At 44.7% G+C, this 24,745-nt stretch overlaps 1 protein-coding gene across 1 annotated transcript; it reads right to left on the minus strand.

Moving 5' to 3' along the window:
* Positions 1–24,149, minus strand: LOC120897987 (protein unc-13 homolog 4B-like). Its single transcript, XM_040303255.1, has 11 exons — positions 23,078–24,149; positions 17,785–18,061; positions 6,681–7,039; positions 6,436–6,607; positions 4,483–5,075; positions 4,182–4,409; positions 3,596–4,103; positions 1,282–1,912; positions 804–1,230; positions 535–734; positions 1–466 (listed from the first exon to the last, which is right to left on the minus strand). The coding sequence occupies exons 1-11, from the start codon at positions 23,173–23,175 to the stop codon at positions 345–347; spliced, it is 3,615 nt and encodes a 1,204-aa protein (XP_040159189.1). The 5' UTR covers positions 23,176–24,149; the 3' UTR covers positions 1–344.
* Between the last annotated feature and the right edge of the window lie 596 nt (positions 24,150–24,745).

Below are 24,745 nucleotides of genomic sequence, written 5' to 3' on the forward strand. Positions count from 1 at the left end.
TACATGGTTGTATAAAATGTAACTCATTTATTGTACAAAAAATTAAGTGTTTAAATCGAAATTCAAGCATGGCTTCACATTCTTCATCAAATTTAATCTAAACCTATTTAATTGCTAATGGTTCATTAAGACTTTAGAAAAAAAGCACCATTTCGACCAATCTCATGGTGCATGAGCATTCTTACAAAAAAAATGACGAAAAGCAATGCAATTAAACTGTAACGTTGTTATTTCAATAAAAAAGAGCTATCACTTTGCCTTACCTCTAATGCCACAAAAACAAAAAAAATCCAAGGTAGATTTCAAACTGGTTCGAGTAACGGACGAACGGATGTACGCTGCACTCACAAGCTAAGCGTACTCATCGTGTACGGCGCAATGCCCATCTTTTGTTTAAGCTTTTTCAAAAACTGGGCCGCCATCTTGTCATGGTTACGGTTTTCGAGTGCAGTGACGGAGTAGGAGGCTGTGCGGAGAGAATAAAAAGCGAACATTAGCATGCTAAACACCCCCTTCGGCAGCGCTTTACCCTACCGATCGTGAACGGGAGGCTGAGTGGAATGGTGATGGGTGCGATCTCGTGCGCCTCACTCGCGTCACGCACCACCGGTATCGCATCGAGCCGTAGGAAACATTCGCCGATGTGCTTCTGGCTCAGGCCGAGCAGCTCCGACACCTTCACGTTCAGCATGAGCAGTGCATCCTTGAGGGAATGTTGAACCGGATTGATTTTGCTGCAAACAGGGATGAAAGTAAACATAAGATTAATTTGCTACAACGATGGATCGACGGCACTGACGTACAGTGTAAACGATTCGTTGTAGATGGGGGAATAGTTTTTCGACTTCGTTTTCGTCTTCAGCTCCGGCAGCGGTGCACCGAACTGATCCGGCGGCAGCACGTTCAGCTTCACGTAGCTGTCGCACGAGTGTTTGTAGTCCTTCGGCAGGCGCAACTGCTCGGCCCGCAGCACCTTGATCTGGAGCCCGTCCGGCTGGAACCAGCAGCGCACGGTGAGTTGCCCATTTTCCGGCTCCTCCAGCTGGTCCTGCTGCCGGACGCGCTCCAGATAGTAGCGATGAATGAGCTCACTCGTGGTGCAGCTGAACGTTTCCAGCCGTTCGCCGATCGTGGAGCAGGCGATCGTTTCGCTGATCGTGCGGAAGTAGTGCTGGCTGAGCTGGGTGTAACAGTCGCGCAATCGCTGGAACGTTGAAATGGAGTCTTTTTCTGAAACGGTGGAGAAGAAAGGATAATGTCAATGCGAAGAGAGCTTCCAGCCGCGGAGAGGCTTTACCTCTAAGAGCTTCTTAATGATTTCATCCATCGTTGTTTCGAGCACCGTCCAGAGATCTTGCTCCACGGCGTGCAGATCGACCTCGGTCAGGCTCTCGCGCAGCAGCGCCGCCGACTGTACGATCCAGTGCCGCAATCGTTCGACGTGCTCCACTGGCGATGATTGCGGTTTGGTGGCAAAGAATCCGCCCGTCAGCGTTCCGTTCGGGCTGCCACCGTTCGGGCCAACTTCGCCGCAGGCAAGGATCAGCGCGCGAGTTGTCTGTGTCACGTGATCGGCAATGTAGCGCACACACTTCTGTCGCCAGCTCGCCAGCCCATCGATCGGCAGCATCTCGTCGGCCATCAGCTGCTCGAGCGAAGTTTTGCGCGTCTTTTCGGGTGTGTCGCTTTCGACCGACCCGTTAACGCGCGGCTGACTGTAGCCGAGTTCGGCGGGAAGCCGGGCCAGGCTTTGCATCAGCACGCTCACGTTCGAAAGCACCGTTAGTGATCGTTCGAGCGTTGCTAGCTGCGTTGCGTTTAGTCCACCGGCCGAGCCAACCGTTGAGCCGTGCAGTGCTTTCACCTTGGAGAGTAGACGATCGGCATAGAAAATGCAGCAGCTACAGATATCCTGCGAAGGAGTGTGTGAAATCAGACGGTTGGAGTTACATTTTTGTGAGCAACAAAGATATAAAGATAAATAACAAAATAAACAATATCTAGTGCAAATATGCACTAGAGGAATAAACTTTCTTAGGGTTATACTGAATTCTGGTGGAGAGCATATCCAGTGGACGTGTTATAACTGTACTACCAGGCGGTGTAGTAGTAAAGTCGTCAACTCGTTCGACTTAATAACATGACAGTCATGGGTTCAGACCTCATATGGGGACCGTCTGTCTCTCTGTAGCAAGGACTGACTTGGACTTGACTGATTTGGCTGCGTGGTACTGGATCAAGTCTCGAGAGCCTGCATAGCCCGACATGTCCGCGTAGGACGTTACACCAAATAGAAGAAGCTGCTTTGTCTGTACTATAAACCACAATACGAACCGTTTAGGATTATTGGTGTATTAGTTAATTTGGCCCTGTAACAGGATTATGCAACAAAATTCTCAGGTACCCCATAGAGCCTAGGGACATATCATGAGAGACTGTTGAGAACTGATCCCGCTCTCATATCGGTCCTGGAACTTATACAGAATCCAATTCTATAACTGTTCCTGATTCCATAAATGCAAACATAATGTATTTTGATTTTGATTCCATACATGCGACAGAAGTGTGTGCGCTACATTGCCGATCACGTGACACAGACAACTCGCGCGCTGATCCTTGCCTGTGGCGAAGTCTAGTACTGTTCTCAATTCTTCTGGAGCTGGTTCTGGATCTGATTTTGAACTTGTATTGTTCTTGGAATTGATGCTGACTCCATATCGGCCATGGAACTGATTCAATATGAGAAATTGAACACATTCCGAACCTTTAATGACCCTGGTTCACTGGAATCACAAACCATTACCGGCGTTGGAACTGATCTTGACCCCACGTCGGTATTGTAACTCTTCCCAATGTTAATCCAGTTTAAGAACTTTAGCAGAATTTGTCTCAGTCTGTTAACAAATTTAAATCCTGAGTTGATCCTGGAACCAATTTAGCATCTACTCCGATCCTGGAACTGATTCCGCTACTCGTCAACGAACCACCAACGTGATGTTCGAAGTTATGCCGCTAAGAATGCGCTTTGATTATCTTCATCTTCGCTTTCTTATCCGTTCCATAGTATCAAATTCAGTGATAATCAAACACATTGAATCAGACATCAGCGGAACTATAAAGAAGCTAAGACTACTTCGAACAGTCTTCACTTGATATGGAGAAAGGAGACATGTTAGGCAGACAATGCAGGCAACAGGCATGGTGGAAGATGGCCTCTATGAAAGCCCCATTCCTCCACACAAGTACATCCGCACATCCAAGGAGTTCTGCATGAAAACGGGGATTGTGTGATGCTAATGATCTTGGAAGATCTTTCTATGTAATATTCCTCAAAATACTAATAACGAACCATTTTGCTCTAGATGCCGGATTCAGATCTAATGCATACAGTGCATCTCAACAAATACCCCGCATGTGTGGCGTAGGGTAAAACGATTTGAAAAACAGTCTGATCAAGAAACGGCTACTAAAACCGAGATGGTGTGTTCTGGATATAGATTTTCTATTGGAGGACGTTGCTTCGGTGAACCATAACAAATGACAGAGTCGCAACACTCAATCAAATCGAATCAAACAAACAAACCCCGATACATACCCCGATGCTTCGCTTGAGGAACTTTTTCATCTCGTCCTTATCCGGCCACGCCAGCTGATCCCAGAAGATCTTGATCTGCGAGATGATCTCCAAAATTTCCCCCGTAGAGGAGGAACACTTCGGCCCTGGAACGGCACCGGTCGCTGGTCGCAGATCGTCCTCCTCCAGCACGGTAACGACGCGCGAAATCGTCTTGATCGCAAACACATCCAGATAGTACACGATGCCACCGCGGAACCATTGGTGAAACTCGACGATGTACGGATTGTGTGCACACTGAACCACCGTGTCGGTTTGCTGCAGGAACAGCTTCAGTATCAAGTACAGCTCGAACAGTGTCGAGCTCATGTCGAGGCTTTCCATCTCGGCCCGCCGCTCCAGCTGCTCCATCCGGAGCGTGATCTTCTTAAAGCCGTTGCAAATGGTCTGCACGATCGGGCGGAGATGGGAGACGATGCGTGCCTCGTGCTGGATGCAGATCTCCCGGCTATAGTCAATGTCCATTACGCTGCAAATGTAGCATAGAAATCGTTAGTGGGGTTGAAGCTTTGGCAAAGGATGATTGGCAATCGCGATCGTTACCAACCTTTTAAACACTCCATCGTAGTACGTTTTGGCACGGAGCAGATCGGCCTGCAGCAGCTGCACAAACTTGATCAGCGATCGTAGCTTCTCCTCGTTCGACTGGCTACCCTCGATCGCGGACGCTAGGGACGTCTCGAACCAGGTTCGTGCACCAAGCTGCACTGCCAACACCGTTGCTTCCTTCATGGTGGAATGCTTCGTACAGTCCACCGCCATCTGCTTTAAGGCACTGAGAATGAGTAAAAAACCAAGGGTTTTCCATAAATTTGAGTGTCTATCTCCTTCAGTGTCTTCCACCTTACCGTACGGTGGCATCGGAAAACAGATTCGCTCCCTTGCGCATGGCTAGTTGGTCCGCCTTCGCCAGCAGCTGCAGCACGGCTGTAACCGTCTTAACGATATCCTTATCACCGGCCAACCGTTTGCGCATCTTCACCACGATCGACAGGCAGGAGGGCAGGATGCGGCGGGCACCTTCCCAGAAGCGTTCCCGCTCGTCGTCGGTCGTTAGGGCGACCTCGTACGCACCGCACAGCTTGTCCAGCACGCTCTCCAGCAGCGTGATCGACAGCGGGTAGGTCAGATGCACCTGCGTATAAACGAACCAGGCAATGAGCGTCTGCTCGATGGCGGTTAGATTGGCACACTTGGTGTACTGCTGCAGGATCGCTTCCCCTTCGCTGGTCAGCTTGCCGGCCCACCAGTACCGGGCGACGCTGGAGCTGCGCAGCTCGTACTCCAGGATGCAGCGCAGCATCTGCTCGTACTCGTGCTTGGCGGTCGCCTTCTCCAGCTTGGAGGTGAAGAAGAACTTCACCTTGATCGTGCCCTGCGGGTCGGGTTTCTTTTTCTTCGCCAGATTGTACCACGAGATTAACCCGGTCGATGTGATGGACTGAAGAGTATAAGAAAACGAGAAGTTTAGTGTAATAGTTTTAAAACACAATGTAAAGTATAAAGAGATTTGATTAGAAAGGGGAAAAGCTTTCGAATAGGTTACGATCAGGTATGCGCGCTCGTTTGCAATTGATACTAGCGCCCTCTATGTGTGAACATATGAAGCTATCTCGTACGTTTCTATTATAAAGGCCTATTTAGAGATCGAGTAAAAGTGAACTAATTTCTGATAATTATATTTCATCTATAATATTTTTGGAAGTATAGCGAATATTGCATTATTTGTTTGGTATATGCTCAATTATAAATTTAATATATAATTTATTTAATATTTGATTCGCTTTACAAAAAAAACGGTGAAGTTCAAATGTTAGCTTTCAATGGCGGAAAATTGTGTTATATTTCATATTTTAGTATTGGAAATAGAAATTCAATAGTTGAAGAATAGAATATACTTTCATTTGGCATCTAATGCTCTTCATGTTTATGTGTTATTATATATTCTTCTTCTTGTTTGGCTCAACAACCGTTGTCGGTCAAGGCCTGCCTGTAGGGTTGGCTTTCAGTGACTTACAGGGTTTTCCAGGGGTTCTCATAGTTTTGGTACACTTCCTGGACTCTTTCTTATGGGAAGTGAACTTCATAAGTTGGCAATTGAACTATATGCCAACCTTTTTGGACAGGATCGTTTGAAATTCCTATTAGATTTGTCCAACAAAGGTACCATAGAGTCCAATTCCTATTACATTAAGTTCATTTCACTTAAGAAAGAGCCAATTAAGTGTCCCACAGCTATGAGAACTTCTGAAAACCCTGTATGGGATTTCCTCAAGGATATCACGGGCATGTTGTTAAGTCGTACGAGTTGACGACTGTACCACTTGACCGGCTTGTTATTATACATTACTGGAAAACAAAAATCGCGCACACTTTCATTTAAACACTAAATAGATCAAAGTGTATGAAAGGGAAACTGCAATTTAAATATTTTGATTTGAATAGTTTAAAAATATTCTAAAATACTATTAATTGGTATTTTACACTAAACTAAAGTTAACTGGATTCCCCAGCAGATAGATATTTTCCCCTATCAAATTAACCTTCTTTAATCAGCTATTTTATCTAAATTTTCACCAAAATGTGAACATATTTGTTTTAAAAGGTTAAATTTGACTGGAATTCATTTTTTGTTCATTGGAGAATTTGATTGCTAACCTTTTGATCCATAATTTTGCTTTTTTGTGCTAAACATAGCAAAAACTTCAAATGTTTAACCTCATTTTCACAATATATTTAATAACTGCTTGAAGTTGAATAAAATTTTGCAAATAATCAAGAAAATAATCAAAACCAATTACCTCCAGTGGAATGCTGGCGCGTCCAATCATTTTAGCGTGCGATGCGACGGGATTAAACAGCGACAGCACATACTTCTTAGCGATGCGCAACGCTCGCAGGAATTTGTTCGGATTGTCACTGTTGTTGAACACTTCGATGATAAGCGTTTCCTTTGTGTCCTGCTTGACGGCACTGGGGAACAAAAACAAAAAAGGGTTCATCACACACTGCTTAGCCACATCAACAAACGCGCACGGCTACCTACACAGGAAACTGCTGATTCCAGGACGGATTTAGCGTGCCCGGTACCGTTGCCGTTCGGTGCAGTTCGCGTGGCTTCTCCTGCAGATACACGATCACGAACGCGTTCGGTAGCGGCGGCTGCCGGTCGGGATCGTCTGCCGGTGGTCCGTTCAGTTTGGCCTCCATCACTTCCACCCGCAGGTAGATGTCCTGGGCGAGCATGGTTTCGACGCGCTGCTCCAGCACTGCATGTCGCGCCTCGTCCACTCCGAACGCTTCCTGGATGTAGGAGTAGAGCCCCTTCTGGGTGAGCTTCTTCTGTCGATCGACGATGTTGCCCTGCTTGATCTCGTGCAGCACCTTCTCGTACAGTATCTCGACCTTTGTAGCGTGAAGGAGAAGGAGAAACAGCAAGAAGATTGAAATGAAAGTGGTTAAAGTGTTACAATATTATGCTATTAAGAACTAAAGATTGCACGAGATCTAGAGAACAGCTAATAGGAAGTTGTAGGGCTTGCGCGATACAATTTATTTTGTTTAACGTGACAATTGCGGCGAGTGAATTACACGTGAACTGTATTGGTCGGCGGTCGAAAGATAAGAGAGCGACGATCGGCGCATCCGATCGCTCGCAAGCTCGAGGACCACGATCGGCGCATCCGATCGCTCCTATTCGTGTCCTATCCTTCGTGTCCTATCCTTCGTATCCTATACTTCGTATTACATCGCTACCTACCTACACTAACTTAATCTTACCACAGTGTGACGCTCGAAAGTGGTGACTTCGGAAACGCAGCCAGGAGCGCAACACCACCAGTGGTGCCGAACACCACACGATCCCCCTCCAGTGACGTAGTCACGCTTTTATATCTGCCGTCAAACGCTTATTGCGGACTCGGCGGTCTTATTCTTAGCGAAAATGAACATGTTTTTTCGTTACGGGGGACTTTTCCAGCGGCTTGGTTGCCTTAGTATGAGCTTCACACTCAAAAGCGGGTTTGAGTCGATCAATAGAAATTGATTCATTCCTATCCTTCATTTGAATGACAAAAAATTTTCTGAATCTTCGAACAACGGTATATGGACCGTCATAGGGAGCTTGAAGTCCTGTTTTGACCTTATCAACCCTGACAAATACTTGTCTACAATTTTCTAGGGCTTTAGGTATGTAGTTGTTCGTATTATTGTTATCTTTAGGGCTCGATGGCTCTACGGATTTGAATGCTTTCTTTAAATCAACGATTAAGTCAGATGTATCATCATCGATTTTGTCGCTAGATGGTACAAAAACTTCTGCAGGTAATCGGAGACTTTGACCGTAGACCATTTCTGCTGGGCAACCTCTGATTTCATCTTTATAAGAAAGACGAATGCCGAGAAGTATTAATGGTAACCGAACTGTCCATCGTGGTGAGTTCCCACTAGCTTTTAAGGCTTCCTTTAGCCGACGGTGGAAACGTTCCACCATACCGTTGGCTTGTGGATGATAGGCAGTGGTTGCAATATGGTGTGTGCCCAATAGTTTGGTCAACTCCTCGAATAATCTTGAAGTGAATTGTCTTCCTCTATCTGTCGTAATTCTTAACGGACAACCAAACCTAGACACATACTGTTCCACGAAGGTTTTGGCAACAGTAGCCGCAGAGATGTTAGTTAGAGGATAACACTCTGGCCATCTGGTGAAACGATCTACTACTGTTAATAAATATATTTTGTCCTCAGATGGAGGCAAGGGTCCAACAATGTCCATATGAATATGGTCAAACCTTCCCTTTGGAAGTGAAAAAGATTCCAAAGGTGATTTTGTGTGCCTAACTACTTTAGCTCTTTGGCAAGCAGAACATGCGCGAGTCCAATTAGCTACATCTTTATTTATGGCTGGCCAAAAATATCGATCAGTCATCATTTTCCTAGATGCTTTTATGCCAGGATGGGAGGCATTGTGCACACCATCGTATGTTTCCTTACGTAAGGATTTCGGGACGTACAGTCTATTTTTCCCCGTTGAGACCTCAAAATACAATTCTGTGTTGTTTAGCAAAAGCTTATCAAGTTTATAAGCAGAGTTTTTATTTTTTTATTCTCCAATAATGTTTTCAATTGTTCATCAGTACGTTGACATTCAGAGAAAATTTTGTAATCCAAGTTACTAATTGAATCCGTTTCTGCCACACGCGAGAGAGTATCTGCAACTATGTTGCTGTCTCCTTTGATGTATCGAATGTCGCTTGAGAACTGAGAAATGAAATCTAAATGACGATTTTGTCGAGGTGATTTCTCGGTTTTTGACGTCAGCGCTGTGGTGAGCGGTTTATGGTCAGTATATATAATAAATGACCTGCCTTCTAAAAAATGTCTAAAATGCTTGATGCTCAGCACGATTGCCAATAATTCTCTATCGAACGTAGAGTATCTTTGTTCGGTTGGGGTGATTACTCTAGAGAAGAATGCTAGTGGTTGGCAACTTCCTTCAAAATGCTGTTCCAGCACCGCTCCCACGGCGAAATTAGATGCGTCCGTGGTTAAAGAATAAACTGCATCGGACCTTGGGTGTGACAGTATCGTAGCTTTTGCTAGGTCTGACTTGACCTGAAGGGCCGCTTTGTCGCACTCCTCCGACCAGTCGAATGTCTTTAATTTCTGCTTGGTGTGCTGTGCTATCAACTTGTACAAGGGTCTCAACGTATTTGAAACGCTCGGTAAGAAACGGTGATAATAGTTGACCATTCCCACAAATCGCTGTAGTTGTTTAACCGATTTTGGCGTTGGGAATGTTTTTATCGCTTCTACCTTATCTGCGCATGGGATAATTCCATTAGCTGAAATTGTGTGGCTTAAGAAATTAATGGTAGATACACCTAGCACACACTTGGACGGTTTAATTTTTAAATCGTATTCTGCCAGCCGATTGAACACTATGCGCAAGTGCTCAAGGTGCGTTTCCTTCGTCGAACTGGCAATTAGAATATCGTCAATGTAGACGAATACGAAACTGAGGTCATTGAATAAACTGTTCATGAACCTCTGGAATGTTTGACCGGCATTTTTAAACCAAAAGGCATTCGTAAAAATTCGAACATGCCGAAAGGGGTAGTAATGGCCGTCTTATGTATGTCCTCTTCTGCTACTGGGATCATATGATATGCTCGTACTATGTCAAGCTTTGAAAAAAAATTGCAACCCTGCAGTTGCATGGTAAAGTCCTGGATGTGAGGGATAGGATACCGATCTGGTGTCGTAATGGCATTAAGCCTTCGGTAATCCCCACATGGTCTCCAGTCATTGTCACCCTTCGGCACCATATGCAAAGGTGATGACCCTGGTGATGATGATGGGCGGCAAATTCCCAAATTTACCATTTGCTGAAATTCCACATGCGCGATTTTTCGCTTTTGCGGGTCAAGGCGACGTGGCTTCGCAAAAGGCAAAGGGCCTTTGGTTTCAATATAATGAAACACATTATGACATACTGGCTTTCTGTAGTCCGGTGGTTCTACCAAAGATGGAAACTGGTGTAGAACTCGTCCGAAGTCTCCTGCTTCAAGTACAAAATGTTTAGGGAAGGAGTATCCACAAGTGCCAATGATCCTATGATCGCTAAATTAGTGGTCGAATCAATTAGCTTACGCCCTTTGATATCCACTAGTATTCCGGTTTTGTATAAAAAATCCGCTCCTATTATAGGACGATTTACGGATGCTATGATAAAAATATGGGTAAAAACTCTTTTGAAACCTAAACTTACTTGAATCAGCTTTGTGCCATACGTCACTATGGTACTTCCGTTGGCTGCTTGCAAAACTAAGTCTGTAGGTTTATAAGCTTTACCAGCTAAATGAAATGGAATGACGGATACATCAGCCCCTGTGTCCACTAAAAAGGTAAATGATGTCATCATATCATTTACGAACAAACGAGGAGAGGTACTATATGCTCTAGGGAGATCCGCCAACTCCCGTGAGCTTCTTAGTTTTTTCTTCCTCTGAGTGTTTGACTCGTGTTGTGGAAAAATTACAGGGCTTAACACACTTGGTTGCTCCGTTACCGTATCTGTAATGATACCAACAAAATGGTTTCCTATCACGAGATGGACTTTGGAAATTTCTTCGTTCTCTAGAGAAGCTGCGTCTATGATCACGATGTTGTCGTTGGGAAAGATTTGACATCTTCTTGATCATGTCGCGTAGTTCGCTTATTTCACGCCGGATTTCATCAGACGCTGAATCGCATGTAACTCTAGCACGAGTATTCACTTCGGATAGTCCACTAGATTGTGTGCATTCCCATAACCTGTCTGCTATCCGCAATTGCTCAGCGTGATCTTTTGTATCAACTGCAACTAAGGCTACCTCAATCGATTTAGGCAGTCTTGACTTCCACAATTTCCTCACAAGAGTTACGGAAAGATCGGTAGAATCCCCAGCTATCTGTAGCATGTATCGATAGAAATCTGATGGAGTTCTATCTCCTATCTCAACATGATATAACAATTTTGACAATCGTGTTTCCTCACTACTTGTCAACCGTTTTAAAATTTCTCCCTTTAAGTGAGAGTATGGTTTTACCGGGTCAGGACTTTTCACAATGTCCAGCACCTTAGCTAATACTTCCTTGGACATTGCAGCGATCAAATATGTGTATTGCGTGCGCTCCCGTGAAATTTTGAAAGCTCAAATTCCGCTTCTGCTTGAGCGAACCAAACCTCTGGAACGTCCTCCCAAAAGTTGGTAACTTCGTAGATATACGCTCTACCCCCAGGGGAGGATCGCCCGGTGCCGACACCTTTGTCGTTCCTGCCGAACTTGAACTCTCCTCACCCTTTCCTTCGGCACCAGCTTTCAAAGACATCACTCTGTGGTTTACAAAACCAATACAAAGAAATCTAATCTAATGTTTTCTAATTCACTACACGCACTTAAATTTTTAAACGTACCAAGGATAAAAATGACCTATAATACTGATCGCAAAATTCAGTTCAATAAATACAAGGTTTTTATAAAATGCAAGGAAAAATTCAAAACGCGTAGTATTTCAGTATAATTTATAACGAAGAAAATGTGAAAAAAATACTGCGCTAAATTGTATACGATAAAAATGTACTAATGAAATTGCACGTAAGAAATTGCACGTATTTTCTCGTAAAACTCGTAAAACAACGTTGCACTTAATGAAATATTTACTTATAAACGCACCGAAAAAGAAAAAAAAAACACGCGTCGTATAAAACGCATAAAAACACACTGAGTTTCTGGCACAAGTATCACCGAATGAAAAATAATAATAATAATAATAATAAGGAACGGGCTCACCGGTTGTCGATCGATGATCACTGGATACGAGGCCGCTTTCAACACCGCGTGGCTCCGAAAACGCGATGGCGCTACTACTTCCAAAACGCGATGGCGCTACTGCTTCCAAAATGCGATGGCGCTACTGCTTCCAACACCGCGTGGCTCCGAAAACGCGATGGCGCTACTGCTTCCAACACCGCGTGGCTCCAAAAACGCGATGGCGTTACTGCTCCCAAAACCGCGTGGCTCCAAAAACGCGATGGCGTTACTGCTTCCAAAACCGCGTGGCTCCGAATACACGATGGCACTACTGATTCCACGGTGGTGTTTCTGGTCACAAACAGCGACAGTGATGCTCCTTACGGGAAATCGGGTGGCTTCCTCTCTACCCCTTGGTCGTGTGGTTTCCGTGCTTACACGGACACGTTGTCGAACTTGTAGCTCTTGCAGATGAAAAAAACGATGACAATGGGCTCTCCGTGATCACAGTATAAAACGTGATATATGTGATCGTTCTGCTTATCTCGTGACCACAACGCACGGTGGTGGCACTTTGTATCTACTGATGTCAAATGCTGTACGGCTCCGGGAACTATGATGCTGGCCGAAAACCCCAGGGTACTCGGTGAATAGTAGTCGATCGACCGAACAATCGTGGTTGTGTAATATTATCTTACTGGATACGGCGAAACCACAAATCGCGTCGGTGATAGATTTCTCCTTCACTCCAAAATGCGCTTCAAGCACACGGGATAGCGATGTACCGGGACAATGGATTACGTCGGCGGCAAATACTTAACCGATGACGGCGACGGAGAATGTTCTCCTGGGCGATTGATCACGACAGCAATTTTTCACGTTCCGCGATTTTTATCACGTCGGGGTCACCAATGTAGGCTTGCGCGATACAATTTATTTTGTTTAACGTGACAATTGCGGCGAGTGAATTACACGTGAACTGTATTGGTCGGCGGTCGAAAGATAAGAGAGCGACGATCGGCGCATCCGATCGCTCGCAAGCTCGAGGACCACGATCGGCGCATCCGATCGCTCCTATTCGTGTCCTATCCTTCGTGTCCTATCCTTCGTATCCTATACTTCGTATTACATCGCTACCTACCTACACTAACTTAATCTTACCACAGTGTGACGCTCGAAAGTGGTGACTTCGGAAACGCAGCCAGGAGCGCAACACCACCAGTGGTGCCGAACACCACAAAGTACAAGCCGTTATCTGAAGAGTGGGCCCTGGGGGTCTTATCAATGTTACAGCTTTGCATAACCGGCATGATACGCACGAGAAACACTCGTTTGTGATAGCAAAGTAACACTTTTTGTCTCCACTTAGATAGCGTACATAATACAGCAAGTATGCTGGAGGAACCAGGCATTTTTAGTGATGAAATGAAAGAATTAGTGTCAAGTTTTATTAATTATACATTTCTTAAACGAAAAAATATGTTGGAAATAGTTGAGAACTACAATATTTCTTGATTTGGAGTCTAAAGCCAAGAACAGTACTTCAGGTTCACTTTCACTCGATCACTAAATGTAAGTCTATATTAACTCCCTCAACAGAGAGCAATGAAAGGTGCAAATGTTTCATTTTCTAGCTTCCCAAACATTTGGCAAGTCAACGCAACATCATCACATGTTAATCATCACTCTGCCCTTTTAATTTCAGTTTTGTGGGAGAAGCAGCTTATCACGACCGCACCATCTCGCGTTGTTGATTAAACGGATAGAGCGAGCGCTTCATAGTGACACGACGCACAAGCGAAACCAGATGTTTTCTATTTTTCATTACCACCAGAACACACCATCGATCATTCTAACGGTAACCTTAACAAAAGAAATGGAATAACCCCGTCCGCGATTACCATCTTGCCCGATGAAACAACAATTGCACTTGCAGCGCTAGCACCTTCCTTCTAGCGGACAATTGAACCGAACAAATTCCAACCCGCACGATCGATCTTGCACTCATGGAAAAGTCCACAAAAGCAGGGGGATGAATCTTGGCTGCTTTGTGTCACCGGGTTGGAATTTTCTCCTGTGTCACTGGCCACTCTGGCGCCCTTAGCCGGACGGATTTAATTGGCCCGGACAGCTCCGTTTGGTGTACCCGCACCCAACACAAAAAGGACACAATGCGCGGGTAATTGTTTCTCGCTCAACCGTACAAGGGCAACTGCGAAGAGTCAGAGAGAGTGCGAGCGAGCAAACGAGAGAGAGTGCCGCATTAAAAATAGCGCTTCAACGCTCGACATGTGATCGTGGGTTGCAGTACGGCCCGGTGATAAACCACCATCCGACGGCAGCACTATCAGCAAACAGCGAAACAGACGGCCGAGCACCCATCTTGACGTGCTCCAAACGTCATCCACACACGCCAACGCTGGAAGACGTACTACTGGCAGGGCAAGAGCAGTGGTGGCTGCATTTCCTTAGTGATCCGCGTAAGTATCCGCAGCGATTAATCGCTATCGGCGGCTTCTACTAGGTCATACGCAGATGGTGAAGACTTTGGTGGATGCTGCAGATGGTGGTGGAAGAATACACACACAGTGCGTGCTGCGACGTGACTGCAAACTGCAAAACTTCCTGATTCGCTGCACTTGTCAGCCACTTGAGATTGGCGTAACGAAAATCAGTTGCGTTTCGTGGCGTTTGTGGCGTCATCGCGCGCAACTGCTTTCCATTACTCACACACAACCGTCAGCAGGATGATGCATAATTGGATCCATACATAATCTCAAGGTTCGTGGGATGGGAATGAAAATTCCAATTTGTGCAGACCGCTCGCACATTCCTCTAATCTTGACCTTGGTCGTGTGTTATCTTGCGGCCTTCAGCAATCGGAGATCGGTTGAGTGATTATCTTGCAATAAGGAACCAAACATATTCACGTGCCAAACGTGACGCGCCCCACAGCAGCTCATTAGGGACCCCGTCAATCAGCGCGTCCAATATCGGCTCAACTTAGTGGCGCGATCGAGCAAGAGAGCGCGTGAGTGATGTGGTAGTAGCTTCTTTTAAAAATAGTCCAGAAGAAAGCATCTCGAGGTGTGTGCGAGTTGTTTGGTGTTTGGGGATGGTTTTAATTGTGTTTAAATCTTCATTCCACGTTCGTGTGTTTCACTTGCAAACGGCTCGTAATATCTGTGCCTGATCGGCGTTGATCGACTAATCTTCTGCTGCTAATTACCTACATTTAGATCGCTTGCTTTGGCATGTATATGTGTTTTTTTTTGCTGCTCGTTAATCCCTTTGCTCGTTTACTTACGCTCGCGGGATGTAACAGTTTGCAAAGACACGTCCACAACTGCGATTGGGATGGTACAAAAGTTTAGTTCAATTCCGGAACTCAAGTGATGTTTAGATGTGGTATAATTGAATAACCTACTTCCACTTAAGCTTAGACGGGTTTTGAGGGGTTATTATACTTTTGGCGCAAGTGAGTGAGTGACTTATTTTTATAGAGACTTTACGGTCTTACTAATTTGGCTCTTTTGGAGCAAGTGAAATAGTTATTTGATGCGCTGGTGATAAAGCTGCCACCTTTCTGAATCTTGTGTGCCGTAATGTGGATTCTATTGTACATGTATAATTTTGAAAAACGAAAAAAAAAATCGTGGTGTTATCAATATTGAAATGGAATTCGATGAGATTTTTTTATAAGGATTTTTGCAAAACTTTCAAATCTTAAAGAGTGGAAAATTTGACGCTCGAATAAAGGTGCCGTAGAATCCACATGTCGACATGGTATATTCTGAAAGGTGACAGTTTGATAATCTCTTTTTCTTCTTCTTCTTCTTCTTCTTCTTCTTCTTCTTCTTCTTCTTCTTCTTCTTCTTCTTCTTCTTCTTCTTCTTCTTCTTCTTCTTCTTCTTCTTCTTCTTCTTCTTCTTCTTCTTATTTTTCTTATTATTTTGCGAAACAACCGATATCGATCAAGACCTGCATGTATCACTAATGCATTTGACTATCAGTGATTTATTTATTGACCCATAACATGATACATGGTTGCTCTAGCCAGCTTAACATCAATAACGAACAATTCAATCCCGTGAAATACATTTCAACAATAAAAATGTAATCTCGAATCATCTAGAGTCTTTTCTTCTTCTTCTATTTGGCGTAAACGTCCTACGCGGACATGCCGGGCTATACAGGCTCTTTCAAGACTTTATTCAATACCACGTAGTCGGATAGTCAATCCTTACTACGGGGGGACGGTCTATTCCGGGCTTGAACCCATTACGGGCGTGTTATTAGGTCGTTCGAGTTAACGACTGTACCACGGGACCGCCCATCATCTGAAGCCTCAAAGATAGATCGTTATTGTTTGCTCGGCATTCGTACGACTTTCATTTGACAATTTTTGCAGTTTATTTTTTACGGTTTGGAAATGAATCTAACAGTCTTGAGGTGGCTAGAGGAACCCTAAAATCTGTTCAACATATGGGGAATTAACCGCTGACGGGCATGTTGTTAAATCGTGTGAGTTGACGACTTTATGACCGGACCGATTTGATCACCAGCATGTCATATACATCACTTTCCATGCGAAAGAGTCCAGAAAGTGTGGTAAAGGGTTAGAACCTGTGATAAACCCTATAGCTAATCTTCAGTCACATTTCTATATTAGTAAATTTCCTAATTATTTCGTAAAATCTTTCTTGGCCCCACAAATGTTCAGCTATTGGATATGTATCATCAGGATTTCTATTCCATAACATCCTTAAATTGTGTTTCTAATCAATGTTACTCTCCTTCTATCTCTCTCTCTCTCTCTCTCTCTCTCTCTCTTGCACTTATTTTTCTTGTGTTATATTTTTGCTTTGATCTGGACAGCTTCTATTGCAATGAAGTGATTTTCTATGATCAGCTATGACTTCTATGTGTTGGTTGGTTGGGTCTTACTTTATCCCTTTGACACTTTGAAATGTGACGGGGCCATATTCCAATTATTTTTTAATGCTATTTCAAGTTTGCAGCACGATGTTTCCAAAACGTCTACATTACAGGGTTTCCCACGATTTATTGGTTGGTTCCCATCAATTTTTGGTGGATTCCCATATTTTTATCGTGCGTTCCCACGAGTTTTTGGTCGTTTCCCAGAATTTGTTGGTCTATTTGTATTGATATCCAATCGGAAAATACCAATAAATTATGGGAACGACCAAAAATCGTGCACCAAAAATCATGGAAACTGACCAATAAATCGTGGGAAACCCTGTATTCAATATCGCACAATCGAGAGAGCACAATCTCGATTCGGTTGCACTCTTTTCGAATGCCAGAGCGCTAACGTGCAGACTTGACTCGGGTCGGGTCGGGATCGGGAAAAAACGCCCCATATATAGGCCCTTCTACATGGCTCAGTTCACTTTGCCTGTACCGAAATAGCCATCCTCCAATAAAACCCAAAGAAATTTTAACTAAAACACAACCTAACTGCACGACTTTTGCATCCACCCAAACAAACGAATACACCAACCCAAGCCCCTTGTTCTCGTTCTCGCAAAGATCGTTTCTTTCGCCGGGTTTTGCAAGCAAACGACCGCAAACGCATAAACCGAACCGATCGACTTACATTTCGCCGAAGCGGGGGGGGAGGCGATTCCACCCTCCCGGGAAGCCGCCGATCGAAAGTATGTGTGTGCGATGTCTTTCAATTGATGATGATGGGTTATTTATGGAAGCCCCCTCGGTAGCACACAAAGGCACACATTCACCCCGCTGCACTGCTAATTCGACGCGATCGCGGCGTATTTCGCGCAGTCCCATTTCCCCCTCCCCATCAGACCCCCCCTCCCGCTGTCTACTTACATAGTTTTCCGCGTCACCCAGCTTGCCCGGCGAAGCATCTCCGTTGGAGGCGATCGGCGGGCCGAGAATCCCTGCCGGGCCGAGAATCACGGCGACCGACGATGGTCCAGCAGGTCCACCACCGCCCGGTCCGGCCGTTCCGTTGGCGGGTGGTGGTGTGTCCGATTCCTCGCCGTGGGGCGGCACGGGACTGTTTACGTGTAGCAGAAACGCATCGGAGCGTTGCTTGAGCAGGGTGCCGAACTTTTCGAAGAATGGCTTCCGTCGGCCGGGCCGCCTGCGTGCCGGAACGGTCGGCGAGGGAAGAAAAGAAGGGCAAGAGTTTGGTGGTTAGGGGAGGGAGTGTGAACTTTGCTGCGCATCGTTTGCACGAGTTGGATGTGCGGTGTAGTACGGCAAGGAGGAGGAGGAGAAGAAGAAAAAGTATTGAAAATTAATGAAGATCGCTAGCCGAAATGTTTCCAAACCAAAACCATTAAAAAAACCAAACACACACACACGTGCACCACACTCACTAACCCCAACGTCGGGGTGTGGTGGGAAACGGACAAACATGCTTTGGTGTAAACAAATAAGATAGATTTAATTGTTTGATCGATGATCGTGTTCGCCGTTTTACGAAGCTGCACAGCTGTGTAGCCGTGAGCGCTCGATCGCTCGGTGTATAAATTATGCTCACGATAAATTATGCTCAAGCGCCATCTCCGGAATGTAGAAGCAAAGAACAAACGACCAACAAAAGAAGACACAATCGAGTAGGAGATGAGAGTAGAAGGAAGAAAAAAAATCCGGTGATCTTCGGAATTGTTTATTTTATCAGAATGATGTGCTGCGAAGATCATTTTAACTTCATTCGCTGGTTTGATTCCGGTTTGAAGGCGAAACATGATATTCATCATCGATGTTCGAGTGTTGCCGCGATTATCGGAACCGTTCGGTAGCAGCGCGCATTCGACGTTAATGTTGATTGTTAAATTAATGATCATGTTTGAATTGCATCATTTGTTGAATATTGTAATATTGAAAAAAAGTGGAATATTTAACCTTTAAAGATCAACATTGTGACAAATATAATATTACCATTCAGTCATTATTAACAAAAGAAAACCCGTTATGAATATCCCATGTCGTATGCTTATAATCCGGATTGCCTCAGATTGTGGGATTGTAAGATTGTTTTCCTGCTTCAAAATACACAAATACACCGGACTAATCTAACATCGACTTGGATCGACCTACACAATGCTCCGGCGAACCTTCGCCAGCCAGTCAATCGTAAGTGACCTGTAGAATCTCCTTGTGGGAAGCCTCTCATTCCCCCGTGGGCAGTGCGCGACAGCAGCGAGAACAGGTTTTTCTTGGTCCGTGGTTTCGCTCGACCGTGCCGCCGATTGGTCGCGTAATTATGCACAACGGAACAGTAAGGGACCCAGGAAACTGTCAGTCTGGGTCTGGCGGCGAACCACTTCGTGGTGATTGAACGTGGCACACAGCAAGCGCGCTCCAGAGCCGTTAGAAACATACTAGGAGGCGGTTAATGAAAGCTTCCTCCACCAGGGCCGACAATTGGCATCATAAGGGGTTACAATCGTTGACAGAGTGTCACCTAAATGCGAATCGGTGGCACATCATTGTGGTCAATTATTGAACGGTACTCGACGATGTCGATGGGAAACCCCGACCGGCAAGGATGCAGTGTTGTGAATTACCGAGTTCTCTAAGCTGACGTAAACACGCTTTCACGCTTTGCTGCGTATGTGTATTGCGCTGACCAGTTGCTGACTTTGGGGATGATAATTTAGGAAAGTGTACCGAAAAAAAAAACAAACAAATATTTACCAACGTCCACAACGTCACATTGAGTCGAGATTTGGGTTCGGTCAGTGAGCTGGTCAATCAATATTTGAAGCATTTTGAACGCAAACGGCCTTGCCCCAAAGTTGACGGTGAGCAAATACCGGTTGCCGGTGGCTAAGAGGCGGATGAAAAGGCTCAAATGTCATTGCTTAGTTGAAAGTATCATTCCTTAAGGTTTAATTAAATCCTCTAAGAAACCAAATCTTTTTCCGAATTTTACATCTTTTTTAAAGGCCCATGACAAACGACTCTCCTTATCTTCCTACCATTCTACACTCATAGGCTCCACCCACAGGGAGTCGAGCACTTATGTTACGCACACGATTATTAATGTCTTCCTCAATCAATTTGATTTTCCTAATCCCAGTAACCGTTGATTATCCTTCCAAATACTTCCACGTCAGAATAAGAAGTTTCTGGAAACCCGAACAATCCGGTCCGAGCGGATAACCGGGTAAACGTGTAAGGACAAATTTAGTATGAAAGTAGGCCATATTTTAAATGAAGAGAGATTCAAACGCAGAGGCTCTTGGAGTTAAGAGGTTTAATTCCAACATCGGAAATAGGACAGAGCCCCTGAATTTCCAAGTCAAACACCCCTTACGTCTGCATAGACTTCCCAACCTTTGGATTAGAAGCAACTAGCGGGAAAAGGAGTGGTTAGTAGACAAAATATCAAAGACTCTGTCCACAATTGTTGTTTGTTTCTCCTCCGCTATGACCCTGCGACTCTTGCTGAGGGCTAAACCTTCGCGTGACCTGTCGGAGAAGCTCGGTTCGTCACAAATTATGAGTCACCAAAGTTCAACAAACTGTACGGATCGCTCTTTCGGTCAACACAATCACTACATTCAACGTATTGGACGCAAAATTTCTCTCGCCTAGCGGAACTTCTCTCCCAAATGTTCCCCCGGTGGAACAACATTAAAAACACGCAAATCTTCAACACACGCACGCGGGGAATTTCCTTACGCAACTGGGACAGCTTTTTTGTACGTAAGCCTTTCAATTCGTTCGCGTTTTGGAAACAGACTGGCGTTCCTATCAAATTATGCATCTTGTACTGCACGATTGAGTTGCATGTTCTGTGTAAGTGGCAGAAAGAATTCTCCCATCAAATTATCCAAACAAAAAACAAATCAAATCCTCCAGCAATGTGAACGACATAACGATTGCACGAAACAGTGTGCCTTCTTACTATTCTGACATCTTACAGGAGCGGGAGGCACTACCGCTACTACTATTGGGCAGCGGAACGCCTCGCAATGACGCCATTCGGCACTGAATCATACGCAAATGAGCGTTACGCAAGCGCTGGAGCAATGAATCTGGAGGAATGATAACAATGGCCGGCCACTGTATATTCCAGGCCAACCGGCGTCTATCGGTCTTGTAAATATTCACCCCTCCAACCCCTTTTGTGGGAGATGCTGTCGGGCTGATGGATGATCGCGTTTAGCAAGGGAAGGCCCGAGATTGGGAAGGTGCTGCCTCACATTCGCTATCGTTCAATCAACCCAACAGAACGCCGCGAGCGGGGGATTTGTTTCGGGTTTAAGGAGATTGTGTTACAGAAAAAACAACCTTATAATGAATAAATTAAGACACACTTCGTGTGAGCTTATAAGAGATCTTGATTGTTTCGTTTTATAGATCAGCTGGGCAAAGATGCACAATGCTCTAGGAATGAATAAAGAATTAAATTCTATCAGAATAAAAAATAACGTAAAAGAGAGGCTGATGTAAGTTAACTCCATATACACATTCCCATAATGCTGAAATGCCCGTAACATGTGTCGTAAATCCTACTTAGAGGCTGTGGCCGCTTAATTCATTTCCCAATGAGGAAGGCCCACACATAATGGGGACACTTTCGATGTACACATTAAATCCCGCCAGTACATGATTTTTGCATTTTCGCTTGGAAGAATTTGCCCTTTTATTTTTGCCCTCACACAGTAGTACTTTGTGAAAACCGCTCATTAAAAATTAATGCGACGCGGCGTACTGAGCGTGATTTCACTCCCCCCCAAGATGGTGGAACCGGTTGTGCATACCGGTTGCCGCAGGTTCTATTCTACCAGCCAGAGTCTACACCTTACGCGAGGTCGGATAGTACGGGAACCTGGTTAATATCAAACACTGAACCGGTTTTGTTATCGTTGCATCATCCGGGGGAGCCGGGTCCGATATGTTGCAAACGAATAGAGTAAAATCCTTTCAGATCGTGATGCAGAACACTATTGTCGATGTATTATTTTTTTCTTTGTATTTTTTTAAGGCTGTAACGCAAGGCAGTAAACCTCATTTCGGTTGTTCAACTTTTACTTTTCCGCCCACAAACAATCCCATTCCGGGGGTAAAGTGAAAGAAAGGATGGCCATCGACCCAACGCGTGGGCACACACACGCAAAACACGTGCTTCTTCACATTTAAATGTCAATGTGCCCTGTAGTTGGCAACGTTTGCCGATTCGATTTTTGGTAACGGTGTTGTCTACCGGGATCTGCTAAAGAAAAACCGGTCTTTTTAATGGCATACGAATCGCATAATGTTATAACCCTCTCCAGATTAAGTTCGGCTATATTTTGGATGTTCGGTTTCATTTTTGCTTGTCTTAGCGATCGATTATGTTATTAGTAATAAAATACTACCAGGGGACTGTTGTGATGCATAATATGCTCTATCTTTACATTACAAGATTGAAAGATCTAATACACATGCCGGTTCGGTGTCATTTCTAGCTCCAGTAAGTACTTTTGTTAACCTAATCGCTACTACAAAATTGATTGGATGGACTTTACACCGTTTGCCGGCTCAGTTTTCAATATGAACAGCATTATTCAAGACTTGCAAAGATGTTTTTCAACCTCTGTCATTATTTGTGACAGCTGTGCTGTTGAAAGAAAAACACCTCTCGCGATTGTTGAATAATGCAGTTTACATTAGAAACTGACGCGTAAAACAATGCATCGACATTCCTGGCTAATCTGGCATAGACGATAAACTATCGTTGATCTATTTACTTGTTTCTTTATTATAAACTTTTCCTCTTTTTTTCATTATCCTCCACAACGTTTTCACATTTAAGTGACCTCTAATCGAAGCAAAAAAAGTAAACAGAGCAAAACATCCTCTCAACTAACAAAGACTTTAAAAACATCACCGATCACCGATCGCTAGAATGAAAAGAGAGAAACATTCCTGTCTCAACGCTGCCTTCAACCGTCGCCGTGGAAACGCGCGGTTCAGCCTGGGGGTGAAAAATTCGACCGACATTTTTTTAGCACAAAGAGGAAAACAAAACCAAAACAAAACAGTTACACACATACACACACCCTCTATCTCTTGAAAAACCATCACAAAGAGAGTTAAAACACCGCTCGTTACACATTGCTCTTGCTCTAGCGGGCATGCACGGTTTCGCCCATCTTACCCGTCAGCCGGTACGACCGCTGGCACCGTTCCACCGCCCGGTGACTCCTTCACCGCGGGGCGATCTCCATCACTACTCGGCACTGACATTTCCACCATTTGTGGTCTGCAACACCCTTTGAGAGAGGAAGCTTTTCTTTTGCTACAACAAGCGGCCACCAGCTCCCCCTTTCCAATCACTGTTTTTAGCACGAATGCAACCCTTCTCTGCGGAGACACTACCCCCTCGGTAGCAGTGGTGTGGGTAGGAAATGCCGGTAATGCTATTTTTACTAGATTCGCGGAAAATCGGCAATCACGTAATCGGAAGCAGGGAATGCTCTTGCGCCTTCGTCGTTGCACACTGAGCGGCCGAAAATGGCGACGAACGCTCTTCTTTGCTAACCGGAGGGTTCTTTGCACCACGGGGTGGCGTTGTTCTTTTGGTGGTACTTGTTATTGGCACACGCACACACACACAGTCACTTTGCTCCCGAGGGATGGGTCTCTCGTGGGAATGAGTTGATGATGCTTTTATAGCTTTTTGCTGCCATATCGTGAACCATTGAGCACATTAGATTTTTAAAAGCACACTTTTGATTTGGCAGGATGGATTAAAACACACGCACACACATACACAAATACACCAATGCACGAATGTGACTCCCAGCCCAGCCTTCCACAACCTGTGACCTTCAAATTTCCAAAAGGGTTGCTAAGATAAATCTTCCACCTTTCGGTCGCTTTGCTTTGGTTCTTCGCGTCTTGTTTCGTCCGCAACGAAACTCGCCACACCACGCCACCACGTCTGTTTATTGCGTGTACCGCGCGTCGTCAACGACTTAGCTGCGTGCTTCTTTTTTTTCTGTGTGTGTTACCCTCTCAATTCACTTATGTTTTTATTTTTGTATTTCCCTTGTCTTTCGCTTCCTGGGTGAACGGTGTACACTGGTCAGAGACTTCCCGTACTCCCGGATAATGCAGAGAAGGCACAATAATGCTCAACAGCACCACGCTTGCTGATGACCCTGATAGCTGAGCACGCTTCACGATCGACGCTTCGCGCTGCAGCCTTCCATGGTGGAAGCTCTCGGACGACTGCGTGAGCAGCAGCAGCAGCACCAGCAGCAGAGAACGCAATCGACTTTACCGAACGAATATCTCTTGCTTTGGCCGCTTTGCGCGTACTCTCTTTCTCTCACGTGTTGGCAGGTGTATGCAACTTTTGGGGTAGGGGTACAACTTCTTGCATGTAACTGACCGTTTTGGTTGGATAAAAATGTGTAGGAAGAATTAAAACGTGGTTCTTCTTGTAATTACATTTTAGCTTTTGCAAAATTGGATATTTATACCTGCATGATGTTACTTATAATTTTGTTTTCATGTCATTGTTAAAGCTTAGGATATGTACAACAACAAGTTCTTAATTTCGGATCAAAGTTTACGTTTTAGCATCAATAGTTTTAAGGCATTATCAGAAGGAAACGACATTTTGATCTCATTGTTCATGTTATATGGATCGAGCTGATCATGTGAACATTGATTATTTTCCTATGGGAGGAATATTTAGTTAAAGATATTTAAGAGTATTTGAGCCTAAGTCGTATTCCTAGATCAACTATACGGGTCGAAACGTCCTGTTCCATAGCATGGTCAGCTCACCAAAGCCTTACGATCTTGAAACGCGGCA

This window comes from Anopheles arabiensis, chromosome 2, assembly GCF_016920715.1.
Source record: "Anopheles arabiensis isolate DONGOLA chromosome 2, AaraD3, whole genome shotgun sequence".
Taxonomy (NCBI): Eukaryota; Metazoa; Arthropoda; class Insecta; order Diptera; family Culicidae; genus Anopheles; species Anopheles arabiensis.